Source organism: Solanum lycopersicum, chromosome 7, assembly GCF_036512215.1.
Source record: "Solanum lycopersicum chromosome 7, SLM_r2.1".
Taxonomy (NCBI): Eukaryota; Viridiplantae; Streptophyta; class Magnoliopsida; order Solanales; family Solanaceae; genus Solanum; species Solanum lycopersicum.
The window spans coordinates 66,293,513-66,310,688 of NC_090806.1; the positions used below are offsets into that span (position 1 = coordinate 66,293,513).

At 30.6% G+C, this 17,176-nt stretch overlaps 1 protein-coding gene across 5 annotated transcripts; it reads left to right on the forward strand.

Annotated features, from left to right (window-relative positions):
• Positions 1–9,114: 9,114 nt before the first annotated feature.
• LOC101250820 (uncharacterized) lies at positions 9,115–14,926 on the forward strand. 5 transcript variants are annotated; one of them, XM_069287126.1, is made up of 7 exons: positions 9,115–9,344; positions 9,450–9,496; positions 9,600–10,155; positions 11,721–12,048; positions 12,163–12,277; positions 12,359–14,647; positions 14,745–14,926. In XM_069287126.1, exons 2-6 carry the CDS (start codon positions 9,462–9,464, stop codon positions 14,643–14,645), a joined length of 3,321 nt encoding a protein of 1,106 aa, XP_069143227.1. In that variant the 5' UTR covers positions 9,115–9,344; positions 9,450–9,461; the 3' UTR covers positions 14,646–14,647; positions 14,745–14,926. The 5 variants fall into 5 exon arrangements, with proteins under 5 accessions (XP_069143227.1, XP_010323640.1, XP_010323641.1 ...); XM_010325338.4 differs by having other exon boundaries at positions 12,163–14,647; XM_010325339.4 differs by having other exon boundaries at positions 12,359–14,926.
• The last annotated feature ends 2,250 nt before the right edge of the window (positions 14,927–17,176 follow it).

A 17,176-nucleotide genomic window follows, 5' to 3' on the forward strand; every position in this document is an offset into this window, starting at 1 on the left:
AGGTCAAATGTACAAAATTGTTGTTTGATCTTGTGGCCTTAAACATGTCATGTGAAAAACTGAAATTAAAATGTTACCAAAAAAAGAAAAAGGTCATTTTTTTTAAATAGACTAAAAAGGAAAGGAGGTCATTCTTAATTATAAATCACACTAAATGATTCCTTAGTTCATAATTTATCGCTATGATTTATTATAGTCACTTTCTCTAGAGCAACTTTTTTATTACAGAATAATATAGTAAAATTTAAATTTCAAAAAAGTTATATCAAGTCAATATTGAAACAAGTAAAAAATTGAAGCTTTTTTACATTGAATATATTATGTTAAAGATAATATAGTAGATTTATTATTCTGAAAAAGTTATATCAAATTAATATTGAACGAGTAAAATTGCGGAGATAGAAGTAGTTCATATGTATATGAGATAGACAAAAGGTGGAGTAGAGAGGTTAATTAGTAACATAGACACATAATTAAGCTAAGGTTCATTTCTCCATTTGTAATTCCTTATTCATTTCTCTTTCTCTATTTTTTTATATATATAGAAAAAAACTATGTAAAAATGAAGAATTACCAACTCATTTAAAATAATTTGGAACACTTAATTAGTGGTCTTTCAACATATGATTGAGGATTATAATTTCAAATCAATCTTAATTATTCCAAAAAAAAAAAAAGAGGATTTGTGATGCATATCGCGATATTAATTTTTAAAGGTAGATTTGTTTGATAAATTAGTTCATTCTGTATTTATCAATAACTAGTAAATTTTTATAAAATTATGCATATTTAAAAGTTTGTGATCATAAACATTTATTTATAAAAAAAATATGATGATATATTATTTATCCATTCGACGCCTTAAGTTTCTTGTATATCTTATTATTTATAAACTTCGATAAAATTACGGAATAATTAAAGAAATTTTAATAGTTTTCATATAAAATATAAAAGAAAAAAAACTTATGAAATTCAAATAGGTATCCCAACAAAACATAACTTTAAATTAATTTAATTTTAATCACGTATAAATAAGAGATTAGGTATACAATTCATATAAAAGGTAAAACAAAAAGGAATAAATTCTCGCTCGCCACTCTCCCTCTCTCGCTTGCTTACTTCACTCGCCTCTCTCGCTTTATACAATAGAATTGTATAAATTATGTTTCTAATTGTATAAAGCGAGAGAAAATTGTATATACACATGCAAATACATATATTTCCGTCTTATACACTTATAATTCTACAATAAAAACTTTCCTGGCCAAGTCTCTTTTGTCTCTCTCTTTCTCGTTTTATACAAATTCAAATTGTATATAATTTCTCTCTTTCTCGTTTTATACAATTCGATTCAATTGTATATTGCTTGTCCAAGTCTTTTTTGCCTTTCTCGCTTACAAATTCAAATTATATATAATCGTCTTATTCACTTACAATTATATAATTCTTTTTATATACTCTGTTTTATACACTTCATTTTATATAATTTTCTGTCCAAATCTCTTTCTCTTTCTTGTTTTATACAATTCGCTTCAACTGTATGTGTATAGCGAATTATGCATATATATATATATATATATATTTGATATGGAACGTAATTATATAAATTTTACTATAGCATAAAAATATAAATTTTATATTTACTATATGTGAAAAAAAAATTGACAACAATTCAAGAACACATACAGTGACTTGTTCCTACTTTAGGTTAGGCTAAATAACTCAATAATTCTAATAAAAACCCTTTTGTCTTTACTCTTTATCAATGCTATTTATTTATCCATCAGTGTGGGTCCTACAACATAAGCTCCTCTGAGTGAATGAAATTTCCATTTATACCCATCAATCTTGACAGATGTGGTCTACGTGACGTAATACACGTAAAATATAAAATTAAACATGTAGAGCTTTATATAAGATGGAATATGTTTATATGCTAAATTTTATATAAATTTAAATGTCTTCTGATGTATATTCTCTGATAGTTAATATTTGTATTGAATTATAATTATGTATTTTAGATTTGTGTTGAATAGAGCCTCATCCGATATTCTCTATCAAAGAATTTTCTAAATTTAAAATTTAAATTCAAAATATTTAATTAAGAATGAAACAATTTCATCCGATTCGATAGGCGGTATACACCCCACAACTACAGCTAGGCTGAGTGGTCATACTCATTACTTTCTCCCCAACTCCTAAATTATTTTGTACACACACGGAGGAGCACTACTTTCCACAATCTCTACTCTCTTACGTATTCTCTTGTTTCATCACGCGTCTGTTTTTATTTTTAAACATTTCACTCTCTCGCTAAAAAAACAGTGTTTTGTCAATTTATTTTTTGTAATATAAAAATAAGTGAAAAAAAAAAGAAATTAAAAAAAAGAAGAAATAGAATAAAAAAAAGAGAAAAATATAATTGAATGAGGCTGGATATTTACTTTATTAACAATAATGAAATAATGAATATCTATTGATTAACCGGAAGTGCTAAATTTAGAAAATTAAAATTTTTATATTAATTTTTTAATTTTAAAATATTTTTTTTATTTTTTAGTTAAAATATTAAAGTTTAAACCATAAAAATGTTTCAAAAGGTGAAATAATATAGAAAAAATATTATTCTAGTCAAATTTTCTGGCAAAAAAAAAACAACAAAAAATATGCAAACACTATTAATCGATGATAAGAACTAAATATTTTAAAATCATCAGAGAGTTTATATATACTACAATGAACTTACAAAGAAAAATGATCAAGTAATAAAAAAAATACGAAGTTATCAACAGTTAATGGATACTCTTAAATCATAACTTTAATAATAATTATATAGACTATGATTCCATGCCATAAAATTTTTTTAATTCCTAACCCTAGTCATCTTCTTCAAACTTCTTCAAAATTACTTGATTATTTATCTTCTTTAAAAAAAAATTTAGACCTTATTTAAGTTAACAATATCATACGATTCTACTTTGTGAATCAATCACCTTATCATTAATTTCAACCGCGATTCTGTCATCATAATATATAGAGTATATTTTTTGTAAAAATGGGCAAAGAGTGTAAAAAACATACAACGATTTGATGCAACAACCTATTTTCTATCTCTAATAACAACGATTACATAATCCACTTTCGTTCAATGTTCGATACTTAAATTAAAATTTTGGTTCAATTTGAATTATTTATTGTAAGATTTATTTAAGGGTGACACTCCCAATAAAAAAATTTAATATTCAAAGCTCGAATTCATTAATTTAAATTAAGAGTTAAGCACTCTTATATCTGTATCACAAACTCATATGGATGATTACATACGAAATCTTTAGTTTATTTGATTATTCGGTAGATTCAAAGCTACTTATAAAGCAAAGAAAGTGGGAATATTTAATAGGCAAACATTTGATCTAACTATAGTACGTAATATATGTGACGATAAAATAAGAATTTATAAAGGAAAATATATTCAAACATAACATCATTTTATGACAGATCTTCTTAAATAAAAGGACAAAGAGTTGACAACGAGTAGGGTAGGCTTGTTTGTGAAACCCTCAACAGAATTATAGTCAAAGATTTCATCACTTTATATAATAAGATACGAAAAGTTACGTATACAAAAATATTTTTACTAATAATCAGTTAATATAGCTATAATTTATCTTAATTATAATTTGTAACCTATTTTTATATGTAATTATGCGGGCTTAATTTTTTAATTTGTATGATTCGCATGTTTTTTTTATAATCGTATAAATTCGTTATTTTAAATTTATACAAAAATAACTAAATTATACAAACGAGACAGTTTAAACTGTAGCTAATACCCTTGAATATAATAACTATAGGTATGGAGCATAGTTGAATTCAGAGAAAATGATTAAATAACCCTCCGATCTACAATCGTATTTTTAACTATACACCTATACTTTACGAGGGAACTATTATCCCCCTAAGCTATTATAAAGCGGAATATAAACCACCCTAAAACTAAACAACCACGTTCTTTCTTTGTAGTGTGCACCACACGCCACTTGTCAAATATTACACATATTTTTTTTTTTGAAAAAACGTTTTTATATTTCTTTTTCTTCTTCATCTTCTCCGCTCTTCAATTTCTTTTCCCTGTATTATAATTGAGTATGAATACCCTTTTAATTCTGTTTATAAATTAGTAGGGAATTTATGCTTTCCACCCTTGAAGAAATTACTGAATTATCGAATTGAGTAGAATTAATTGGTTGTTATTGCTAGAATTAATTGATTGATATTGTCCAACTTCGTGAAATTTTCATTGTATAGTTTAGGCTCTTCATCAAACGTTGATAGAGACAAAAAAAAAATAAAAAATTGATGGTTGATAAATTTTGCAGCAAGAAAAATAATGACTTTAATTATCTTTTTACTACATAAATAATTGTTTTAATGATTATTTGATGATATTTGATGGTTAATGATTGTGTGTAATAGTGAAACAAATTATGAAAAAGTATTTGATGAGATGTATGGGTGAGGAGATGGAGATGTATAGATAAGGAGGATGTTGAATGATGAGAGAGGAGGAAAAAAAAATGAAAAAAGTAAAGAAAATAAACTTAAAAGGCAAAGTTGAAAAATGATATTTAACAAAAAGATAAAAATATTTTTAAAATAATTTTTTGATATGTTCTTTATCTCTCACGTCTCTTTAAAATAGAGAATACACTCTTTTTGTCATGTCAGTCTTTAAAAGTATATTTATTTCGTTTTAAAATAATTTAAGGGGATAATAAAACATTTATAAAATATAAGTGTATAGTTAAGAAAGTGAATATAAGTTGGGGAGACATTTCACCATTTTCTCTTAAATTTATAATAATGACTATCTGAGAAAATTTCCAAATAAATATTAATTTGTATACTAGTAAATTAACTGGTTTAAATATTTGTAAAGATATCCCTAAATACTCCTAATATAAAATAATTTGGGAAATCAAAGCTTACACTGTTTATATATAATTTTAGCAGAGCAAATCATACTTCATAAATAACGTGCTAAAATATATTAATGTGCCACAAATCAGACATATACATATGTCAATGCATCTTCCTTTTAAATATATATATATATATATATATATATATATTCTATAATTTTATTGGTACAAACAATTAATAATATTGGAGTATTAATTATTAGCTAGCTAGTTTTCAATATAATCATGAATATATTCACCAAAGGAATTGACTATAAACAGTTTGCCTGATCCTTATTAGTGGAAGTTGAAAGAGAGAAAGTGCAGCTATATCCTTCCTAGAACAAATTAAAGTTAATAGCTGTCTTTCGTTTCGACAATATAAAATCTCTTAATAACTCTCGTTTTTTAATGGGGTCCTATTAAAATAGATAGGCTCAAGTTTTTTCTTTCCCGACGTTCCTTCCATTAATTAGACCCTTTTTTAAAGAATTTTTTGAGAAAATGGCTAAAAGTTTCCTTAATTTATAGTCGGATTTCTAAATACATACTCATATTTTACGAGAATTCTATTAACTCTGAATTTTAAAAAATTGAAATTATTACCTCCTTGAACGCGTAGATATCAAAGTGAGTATATCTCACTCTCTTTGAGCATAAAAATTTAATATTAAAACTTTATTCTTAGTATCTATTTTTAAGAATATGTGTTTTATTTATTTATTTATTGTTTTTTTCTCCATAGCGATAAAGATTAAATCTTCCACCATTCACTGTCTCTAAACCATCGTTGCCATCACCGTCTTCACCATGCTTGATCTCACACAAGCTTTTAGAATCTCATATAAGAAATTTTTATAAACCATTCAAATCAATTAAAAGTAAAATGAGATCTATTTATATCACCTAAAAATGGGATTTGGATCATATTTGAAGAAAAAAAAATTAATTTAGGTTTATATAAAACCCAATTGAATTCTTAAATAAGATATTTTATTTATTTTATAGATCCTTTAATTATAAATCTCAAATCTCAAGCAACCAATTACAAGTTTCTTTCTCATTTTTCCGGAGAGAGTTTGCACTTGTTCTTCCTCTTTATTTCGCTCGCCTCACTTTTTTTAGTTTTCTTCTTTCCATTGCTACCAGTGAAAAGCTACCATTGTTGCTTCCTTCGACGAAACGTCACCATTGAGGCTGCCTCCGACGAAACACCACCATTTTCACTGCCTTGATGAAATGCCACTACTGCCTCCGGTGAAACACCACCATTGTTATCGCCTCCGGCAAAACTCAAAACACCAGCAAAAACCCTCCCACACCTCCTCTCATCTCTCTCTTGTTCCTTATAATCCAACTTTGATGGACTTGGGTGTTCAAAGTAGTGGTGAAGTTACTTTAGAAATTTGAAGGAATTGAGAAAGAAATTGGTTTAGATTTTGAAGAAACTGAAAGAGTATATGAAAAAAGAAAGGAATTATAAGAAAATTGAAAAAAAATTAATTAGATTTCCACGTGTCGAACACGTGAAATTTACAGATCAATATAGACGTGACTGTAGCTTTTCAGGAAGATAATAATTTCAATTTTATAAAATTCATGGGGTGATAGACCCCCCGTAAAGTATGAGTGTATAATTGAAAAATCCAACTATAAATTGGGGAAGCTTTTGACCATTTTCTCAAAAATTCTTTCATGTGCAAACAATTTTATTTTATAAATTAAAAGACTCGTGTTATGAATTACGTTGGGAAAAACTAACCTTCTATATATTGTACTCTTTTTATATCTTCGAAGGGGATCCTCCTTATAATGCTATAGATAGTTGTGTGAAGTGTAAGAGATAAAACTCCTACCCAAATTATGACTACTAATTTTCACATATCTATATTATATATTAAAAACTAGCTAAATATTACGCTAATTATTATTGATTGTTTGGACCAAACAGTTCATAGAAAAATATAATTTGTATCTATAAATTTTAAAAATTATTAAAGCTAATCATAAATTTGTATTTTAAGTCAATTTGATCTTTGTTGTAATAAATAACAAGTAGTGTCCATAACAGTGGAGCAATGTGATAGTTTGGAATGAGTGCAACAAGCATCATTTTATACATCGTTAAGTAGACAAAACATATGACTTTGTCACCTTGAGCCGATTGTTCATCATTACTTTCATATTCATTTAATATTTCATCACTATTTTAATATTCACGTGAAAAATTATGTGACACAACGCAAACAACTAGTATAAAAAATATTTTTGTAAAAGATAAAAGTTTTGTGTAAAATTTCAATTTTCAAAAAATCTCAAATAATGAGATTTGGCCTAAGTACTAGAAAAAATTATTATTTGAAAGTTTAAAAAATTATGACAAATTGTATGAACAGATACTATTTGTCAATTTTCCCCCCAAATATTATTTGAGAAATCTGTAGCCAACCGACCGTTCAGACTCTGTTTAGATTGATTTAAGAAAAAAATAGTTTTAATATCAAAAATAAAAATTTCAAATTGAAATAATTTTTAAGTCAAAAAATAAAAAGTAATGGATACCTACTTTTAATTTTTGACTCACTTTAAAACATTTATTAATCTTACCAAAAACTTCTTTACTTATTTTAATTCATTTTTAACTTATTTTAAGTTACTTTTTATGTTTGACTTGAGTAATCAAATCAACTTACTAATTTTTAAATCATTTCAAATATTCTGTTTGTTATACATTAGTGAATACTAAATACGATGTATATATAGCTAGTATATGTATTAGTTATAACTTATACATATTGCATACACAATCAATTAAGACATCAATTAGTAAATAATATCAAAATCAATATATATACATATTGACAAATATTATTTCCAAATCTATCATATGAATAATTATCCTTCGTACCAATTGAGTCCGAAAGATTAAACTATACTCATTTTTGTTGGGATATATTTTGAAGTGGAACGCGTGAAGCAGACAATTGCAAAGCGCGCGTGGTTTTCCCCTCTCTTTTATACATAAGAATCTTTGTTGCTGAATTCCCTCAATATTTCGAGTACACGAATGAGTTGTCCTTTTGTATTGCACTTACGCAAACCAAATGAAAAAAAATAAAATAACAAAAAAAAAGAAACTGATTAAATTAATTATCAAAATAATACGAATATTATTAATAAACAATCACAAAAATATATTTAATGCAACTTTAAAATCGAAATGTGAAAGAAATTACTAGAGTGTTAGTGACAGTTCAGTATATAACTTATGCTTTTGCTTAAATTTCATATTTGTCTTGAACAAACTATATAACATGCTTAAATTATCGATTTAAATTTGTACACTTTCAAATTTTAACTTTATTTTTACTATGTACATAGTACTTTTCTTTTTATTTTGTGAATAAGAACTATTTTTTATTAATACCCTAATTGAAATTAACCTATATATATAAGAAAAAATAGCACAATAAATGATTCCTCAGTTATCGTAAATGTAAATGGTACGCGCATATCCTCGGTCATACTTTTGAGATATTGCCCTTCACTCAAACGGAAGACTAAATAGGGACACGTGACATAATCTTATCCGTCGATAAATGTCGGATCGTAGATAAGATTATGACACATGTATTTTCGTTAGTATAAAAGGTATATAGTCTCTAGCTTTTGGACGACAAAAATACTAATGTAAAGTATGACGCAAAGTATTTACGTACTATTTGTGATAGTTTAAAGATATATTTATCATTTTTTCTATAAATATATGATAACGAAAACAAAAAATGATAAAAACAATAGATAAATTAAAGGAAAGTTCCTTATTTATATTTAGTATTTACATTAAGATCTCATTAAATCTTAATTAGCCCAAAAAGTCTCAAAAGATAAAATATTTTTTAACAAAATCAATTCTCAATAATAAATTAATAAACACTTACTATTTCATTACGATAGTTATTAAATATAGTTACTTAACTTACTTTTATATACTCGGTTGAGCACTCATCTGTCGTTATCACACTTAAAAGAATAGGCAGAGCTGAAAATAGGATAAATTGACACCTACCCCACCCCCTCTCCTCCCCCCTACCCTACTTCTCACACTTTTCGAGCGGGAAATAATAGAAAACACGCATAAAGTACTTTCTTCACCTTATTTCTTTTTCTCTCTCTTATCTTTTTTTCCCCTACTTTCTCTCTCTAAAAAAAAAAAACCCACAAACCAAATCCCTCACCACTCAAAAGCAACAAAAATAATCTCTTCATCCTCTTCATCTTCAATTTCCATGGAGTTTTAGAGGAGATATCATTCTGCTTTACCGACTTCGTACTGTTTGTAACTCATTTTTGTGTATTTGCTTTTTTTCTGTTTAGTTAAAGGTACTGTTCGTAATTATCGTACTAGCTAGTTTTCTCTCTCTAAACCTTTTTTTTTTCGTAATTGTTGATTTTTGTATGTTTGTGAATGATTTCTGATGTTTGCAGGTTGAGGAAAAGATGCCGGCGGTGTCGATAGATGGTTTCTCCATCAGGTGAGTGAGATTTTAGTGTTTTTTTTGAAAGCTTAAATAGTGCTATATGGTACTTTTGCTTCTTTGTTTGTATAGTTGTATTTATTTGTGGTCTAAAAATTAGGGAGTATGTTGCGAAGGTGAGGAGTGTGGACGTGGTGAAATGCTGGCCGTTCGATGAATCAACGAAGGAAGATCATGTGAAAGCTATGTTACCTCCAATTACAGTGAAGAAGTTCAGCTGGTGGTTAGATGTACTGGAATCGGAGGACTCTGATGATGTTGTACCAGTTAGGAGAATTGGAACAGGTAGGAAAGTTAAGTGTGTTAAGGGAAAAACAAGGGTTCAGAAGAAGAGGTCTATTGTTGACATTTTCGCTGTGGCGCCGCAAGTGGAGAGAATCGACGGTGATGATGATTATTACGATGATGATAATGAGGATGAGGATGAAGAAGACGATGATAATTGTGCTGTTGTTAATGAAGGGAAAAAGGAATTTTCTGATCGGAATGTTAATGCAATTAGAATTCGTAGAAGCAAGAGGAGAAGCGCTATGAAGAAGAAGAAAACGATTGCGAGCAAGTTGAAGGAGGTGAAGAAAACGATGAAGAAGGATAGGAGGTTTAAGCAAAACAAGAATGTGAATAGTAGCTGCCTGGATCTACTAATCCGGAAGAAGGTACGATTTTATGAAACTTTGTATCAGTTAAATGTGTATTTCATATATTATTTTTTGTGCTAGTTTTGTAAATTGTGACGTGAAATATATCCTGTGCTTGATGAATTGAGATTTCGATGTACAATTTTGTGCATAAAATAACGGGGTTTTAGTACAGTTACTTAGATTTGGGATGGTGAAAATCTGATTTGTTTTTCAGCACCTTTTGAACGATGAACTGTTGTGGTAAAACTAGTCCATTTACCCCTCGCTGCTTGAAATTACTGTCGAAAAAGCCGGGTAAATATACATCCACAGATCGAGCTGGGGCTTGTAACTATTTGTGTTTTTGTGTGAAAGATAGAAGAACGTTTTCTTAATGAGTTTGTTAGCTTATTGTGGATCATCAACAGCTTTTATGCTGTTTCTTCAGAATTCTGAGATGTTACATTACAGGTGCTTGTCATCTCATGAAGCGTTTAGTATTGATCAGAATCCCATATTTTATGATAGAAGTGACACGATTTCATCTAAATTGTTGGATTAGTTACTATTGTAAGCCTGAATTACGCCACACGATGGGATACCTAAAGACCACTGTTCACAGAAAAGGGATTTGATCAACATTTGTTTTGTGCATTTGATTTAATAAGAGAAGAAGGGACAATTTACGCCCTTTTCCATGACTAGCAACGTGGTTGGTTGACATACTAAGTGAATCATGTCCCAGCAATGCTAGCACGGGTATTGAGGGTTTACTTTTTTGCGTCCAAGTAAATATTGAAGAACTATTTGTACTTCAATTTGTTGCATAATCAATGCATCAATATAAAAAAAACTAGATGGGTTTCCTCAGTGATTAGTTGTAGATATTTGAGAAGAAAAATATCAGCCTTTCAATTCACATAAAATGTACCGGAATCTATCAGAAAAAATGTAATTTAAGAACTAGGAAATTCCAAAATTCTTCTTCTTGATGTTTATGGTTTCCTTGGAATCGAAGTATAAATTTTGCAATACAACTATAGCCCAAAACTGAGATTTGCACTCCAGATGCCGAAACACATATACTTCTTGTTTTTCTTAATCTTTATATATGTACAGGTTAATTAGAATGCATCACTCAGTTACATCTTTTACGAAGTTGTGAGAGTGATAATGTAGTGTTCACCGGGAAAATTGGTGAATTGAGATGCATTTCCATTCTTAAAGGAGCAAGAATTGCATGCATCTATGAGATCATATATAACTGTGTTCTTTAACATTCTCTCTTTTTTTTTCTTGTCATCTTCTTATGTGTTTAATTTTTGTGCTTTCAGCTATTTGTATTTGTTGTTGTTTTCTCTTTCGGGGAAATTCTAAACGTGTGACAAGTCACTAAAAGGATATCAATTGAAATCCACCTTTCTAGTTGCAGCAAATCTTTGTCCAAGACATTCTGCTTGATGTCACTTGATTATATATTACTACTTCATTTTTGGGTAGGGAAGCAGCATACTCCAAACTAATGTTTTCAGATTTGAAACTGAAATAAACTTGGGGGTGGCTGTATTTTGCGGTATATGGTTAACTCATTTTGCTTGCAGGAGAGATGTGACAAGCTCAAAGTGCCCAATTCATTTTCAAAACCAAGTTGTTCACAGCATAGAAAGAAGTGTGAGGACATGGAAGATAATAGTCCTACCTACGCGAAGAAACCACAACGGAAACATCTGGTTTCAGAAAAGAAGCCCAAAGGTCTTACTGATTCCGAGTTCTTAGCGGATGATCAAAAGATGATGAATCCAGTTTGTAGCAACCTCAAGAAAAGGCCTAAACAATTTCCAGTGGAGAACTCGTCAGACATGATTTTATCTGGTCCTAATGGTGCAAATTTTTGCAGCAAGCAACAAGGCCACAAACATGTTATCTCAGGTAAGAAAAAAATTCTTTGGCACAATAATAAAGCATTTCTTCTGTATGTTATCAGTTTTTTTAGATATTTTTGCAGTCTATAATCTGACCTGTTTGCTACTTTCATTGTATAAGACGATGCCACAGAGAGAGGAGAGGTTCTATCCCTTGTGGAAGAGAACGGAGCAAATAAACATATTTTGAGAACTACAGAAAGTGAGGTTACTGTTCAACCAGGATCCCCAAAGAGGTCCGTCGTGCAAAGTACCGCTGATGCTCCTAGTTTACTTAGGCACAATATCAGTACTAAAGATAATTCATCTGAATGCAGTGATGTTTTCAATCAAGTCTCTGAGGGAAATGACAATTTAAAATTATTCGGAAGAGGTTCTGGAGTAGCATCACACAGTTCACAGTATTTCTGCAATCCTGGGTCTCTCCATATGTCTCAACAGATGTATAACCACCAAAAGAATGACCAAATAGTTGGAAGTCTTATTAATGCTTGTGGTGCCAGTGAGAGATCACATGACAAGTTAAGAGGTTCTCCTCCTGAAGTTGCTGGAGTTTGCTCTGTGCATTCTGTGAAGGCATATCCTCAACATTCATCAGCTTACGAAAATGTGAACAGGAAGCCGGTTACGCTGCCAGAATCCATCGAGGGAAATTGCAGTGGTCATTTCATGCAATATCAGCCACTCCCTCAAATCCGCCATCAGGAATTAATGTGCAAAATATGTTCTTTCCCTGAGTGGAAGCAAAGAGAATCCATGCATGGAGAGAAGGGAATTGAAAAGGACTATGTTCGTTTGCCCCTCAACTCTCAAGGGGAGTTAATCGATCTGAACTCAAACAGTAAAGGAAAGTTGACTCAGCTGCCAAGCTCAAGGAGAATTGTGGGATCTTCCGGAGGATTAGCAGTAAACAACGTTTCACACTCAAACATGGACAATCTCTCTGATTCTAGAGGTTGGGATAAACGAGAACCATCCGCAGACCAGCTAAAAAGGTCCTCTGCAGATGACTCAATGGAATGGAGCCCTACTTTTCCAGTACCTTCAAGGTTAGGTATCTATGAGTACGACGCTGGAAGAACAAATGTTGAGTTGGATCCGCTAAAGAAAAATAAGGAATCTTTTACTCCTTTTGAGTTAGATTGCAGTGTCAGTAATTTGTCCAACCATAGAAGCAAACAAAACAATCAGGCCAAGCAACTTGAAACGAGCTGGAGTAAGCAATGTGGGAATTCTGATGATGTCTCACTGGTTGTTACTCCATCGAAAATGCGTCTGATGGGGAAAGAGTTTACGGTTGATAGAAGAGATTTTCATGCACCACAGGATAAAAGGATTTGGACAGATAAGCAGATCATTGCTGAGAAATTTTCAGCAGAGACTTACAACTACAATTCAGTGGTTACAAATCATGATCAACAAAATCTCACCGTGCATCCTGTGCTGGGAATACTGAAAGGCATGGTTGCTTGCTCTCCTAGTATCCAAATCAATCAGGCCATTCCAAGGCCTCAAGTTTGTCCTCCTCACTTCAGTCACCAAATTGATTCGGTGCAGCAAAATTGTTTAGGTGCAATCAAACAAAGCCCTTTCACCCTGTATAATCAGAAAGCAAATTTTGAGGAGCCTTTTCCAGGTGGATATAAATCTTTCACAATCAGCCCATATGGACCTGTACCAACATTAATGCATCATTACTCCAGCCAGAATGGGGGCTCGAGCTCTCTTGATCTGAACAGCTCAAGCTGTGCCATCAACTTTCCTTACTCACGTCTAGATTCCGGAAGGAACTTCCGATCATCGTGGTCTCAGTTCTCTACAGAAAGCACCCCATGGTTTTCAGATGCAAAACAAAAGAAACTACTAATGGATTTTCATGAATTATATTCTTCATCTGACAGGAAACATCATTACTGCAGCAGCATTACTGGGGATAGCCGTCAAACTGACCCTTCACTATATCTTGCATCAGAGCGCTTCTGTTCTTTCACTCAGCGCCCTCAACATGCATTGGGGAATCCAGTCTCTCTACCATCTTTAGCTAACAATGTCCCTATGCCACTCCAAATAGGTTCCAGAGTAAACACTGGCTCATATAAAAGAAATGGTGACGTGACCAAAATCATATCTACTCCTTGTCTTAGAGATCTTGGTGACAGCAGAAAGAGCAAAAAGAGGCCATTATCTACATCAGACAATCGTACAAATGTGGCGGAGATCCCTAATTTTTTGTTTCGGGAAGATCCTTGTGTTGTTTCAGCACCATTAAAAAGCTACTCTAATTTTGAAGGTCAATACAGCTGCAGAAAAGGAATTGAATCAGGTTCAGTTAAAGGCATGTCAAACAGTATTGAGAGTGGCCAAAGTGGAACAACAGAGGCAATCCTTGGATCTTTCAAAGATGAAGATACTCTCAAATTTGAATGTACTCTGGGATCTGGGCCCATTAAATTAACAGCTGGAGCAAAGCATGTGCTTAAGCCCTGCCTGTATAATGATCAGACGAACTTCAGTCCAACTCATTCAACCATCCAATTCGACGCTTCTGCTACTGGTAGCACAACTCGGGAAACTGAGCAATCAACCAAGATATACAAGTTCTAGTGGTGAGCTTGATCGTCCAATGACTTACAAGCTTTCTGGGATAAACACTGTCATCTCCAAATGTATGAATCACAGGAACATCTGTTTTTCTACTTGCAGGAGAACTTTCTCTGCCCCTGTGCCCTGGGACTTGGAATCAGATGTAATATAGTCAAATCATGTCGCTGCAGTTTACAGGTTGACTTATAAGCTTTACTGTTAAACTACGCTCTTTAAGTTTCAGGCAACTATCTTTCCATTCTAATATGACATTTTATTATGGATGCTGTACTTTTGACATTCATCGTTTTTGTGGGTCTTCAGTATTATGTTTTGTTATAGGGCGGCTCTTAATCCATTCAGAAGCACAAACTAAAACTTATATAACTTAAATAACATAGTGAAAGTCTTTAGCATAATGTTGCATACAATAGACCCTTATATTCTTTCCTCAAACCACAAGCATAGCAGGAGCTTAGTACACCAAAGTATCCTTTTTAATAAGTGAAACAAATGAGACATGATAATAGACAAGAGAAAGTTGCTCGGATGGTAAGCGTTCTTCACTTCTAACCCAAAGGTTGAGAGTTCGAGTCACCAAGAAAGCAAAAGGGTTGGGAGCTCCTACGAAGGGTAAAAAAATGAATTATGATAAATACAGTACACATATATAGCCTAACTTGCAATTTTCTAAAAAAATGTACGAATAAGTTACTTTACTTCTAGTAACACATACTTTATTTATCAGAAACATATATAGCTCGTCAGTATGAATTTAACAACACTATTAACATTAGACATAATACATAAATATGATCCTTAACTTGGTGTCAGTTGGCAGCTATGATCGTTAACTTTAGATGTGCACAAGTAGACACTTAAACTTGTATAAAATTGAACAAATCGATACATTCATTCTATATATGACAGCCTACATGAAAAATTTGTGTCCTACGTGGCGTCCGACGTGTATTATGTCATGTAGGACATGTGTGTCTACTTGTTCAATTTTATACAAGTTTTAGTATCTACTTGTGCACATCCAAAGTTAAGGTCATATCTGCCACTGACGTTAAGTTAAGGGTTATATTTATGTATTATGCCTTAGCAATACTTATAAAATATTTTTAACAAATAAGTGAATCAACATTGACGGAATTAAATTATTTTTCAAAAGAAATTCGAAACATAAAGAAATAAACATAAATAATTGAAGCCATCAATATTTATTGTATTACAATAGTTTTAAATTTTAACCTTATTCATAACATATATAATTTTCTATATATAACGTATATAATTTTCCGACAAAAGGATTGGAATGAACAGCTTGCGCGCTTATGTTATCCATGCGTATGACAATATCTTCTATGCTAATCATATTTGTAGGCAAAAAATTACAATTTATAGTAATTTTCACATAGTTTTTGAATATGTATTTTTTTTGTTTAAATATCGAATTAATGTAATTTAATTTAACTTTGAAATTTAGTCAAATTGACTTTGGAAAAGTACAACATGACAAATAAAAGTGGACGAAGGGAGTACTAGTGTTTGAAAAGCCACTTCCACTTCGAAAAGGGAGAAAATATTTCTCGATTCATTTTATTTGTCATGTTTTTTTTAAAAAAGTCAAATTATAAGAATTGTGATTAATATTTTATTATTTATATTGATATAAAAAAAATCTAATTTAAAATATTTTTTATATAATTTTTGAATATCTTAATTTTCTATTTAACATATTAAATTGATGTCATCTAATTTAACTTTAAAAGGTTACTATATTGACTTTTGAAAAGCAGAATATTATAAGTAAAAATGGAAGGAGTATGTGATACATACATTATCAGAGTTATCATTAGAAAACAGAAAATAATGCCAAACAATTAGGAACACGAAACATGTTCCATTCTTGTTGTCACCTAAATATCCAACATATTCCAATATCGAAGACAATGTTTACACAATAATTGGAGACAAATGGAGCAAATTGTTTTATCTCTTTCTTGCTGAATATCGAAACCTTAATATATTATTTCGTGAGAGTTCAATAAAAGATCGGGAATAAGTTATTTCAAAATTAATTATCATAGGATAAGTTATGTCACTATAATATAAATCTTGGGATTAATAATTCAAGGACTATCTAATATCTACATTTTATATATCCTTATGATTATTATACCTTATACAACCAAACGACAATGTTATCATAAATACCTTATTCTTGAATTCGTATTCATATACAATCAAAAATACCTTGTATATATTTCTATGCTAATATAATTTTTTGAGTCCGGAGCCTAAAGGGTATAAAATATTAACAAAAATTTTAAAACGGTATATCAAATTTCATATTAATCAAAACGGCAAAATCGCTGAAACAACAGCGATTTCCTCCGCCAGAGCGATTTTGCAAATGTGAAGAAAATAAATTCAAGAAAGGCAGCGATTTTCTCGATTTTTTTTTAAAAAAAAATCATATTTTGTAAAATCGCTGCAGTAGCAACGACTTTGCTTTTTCCGGCGAAGGAAATCACTGTTATTCC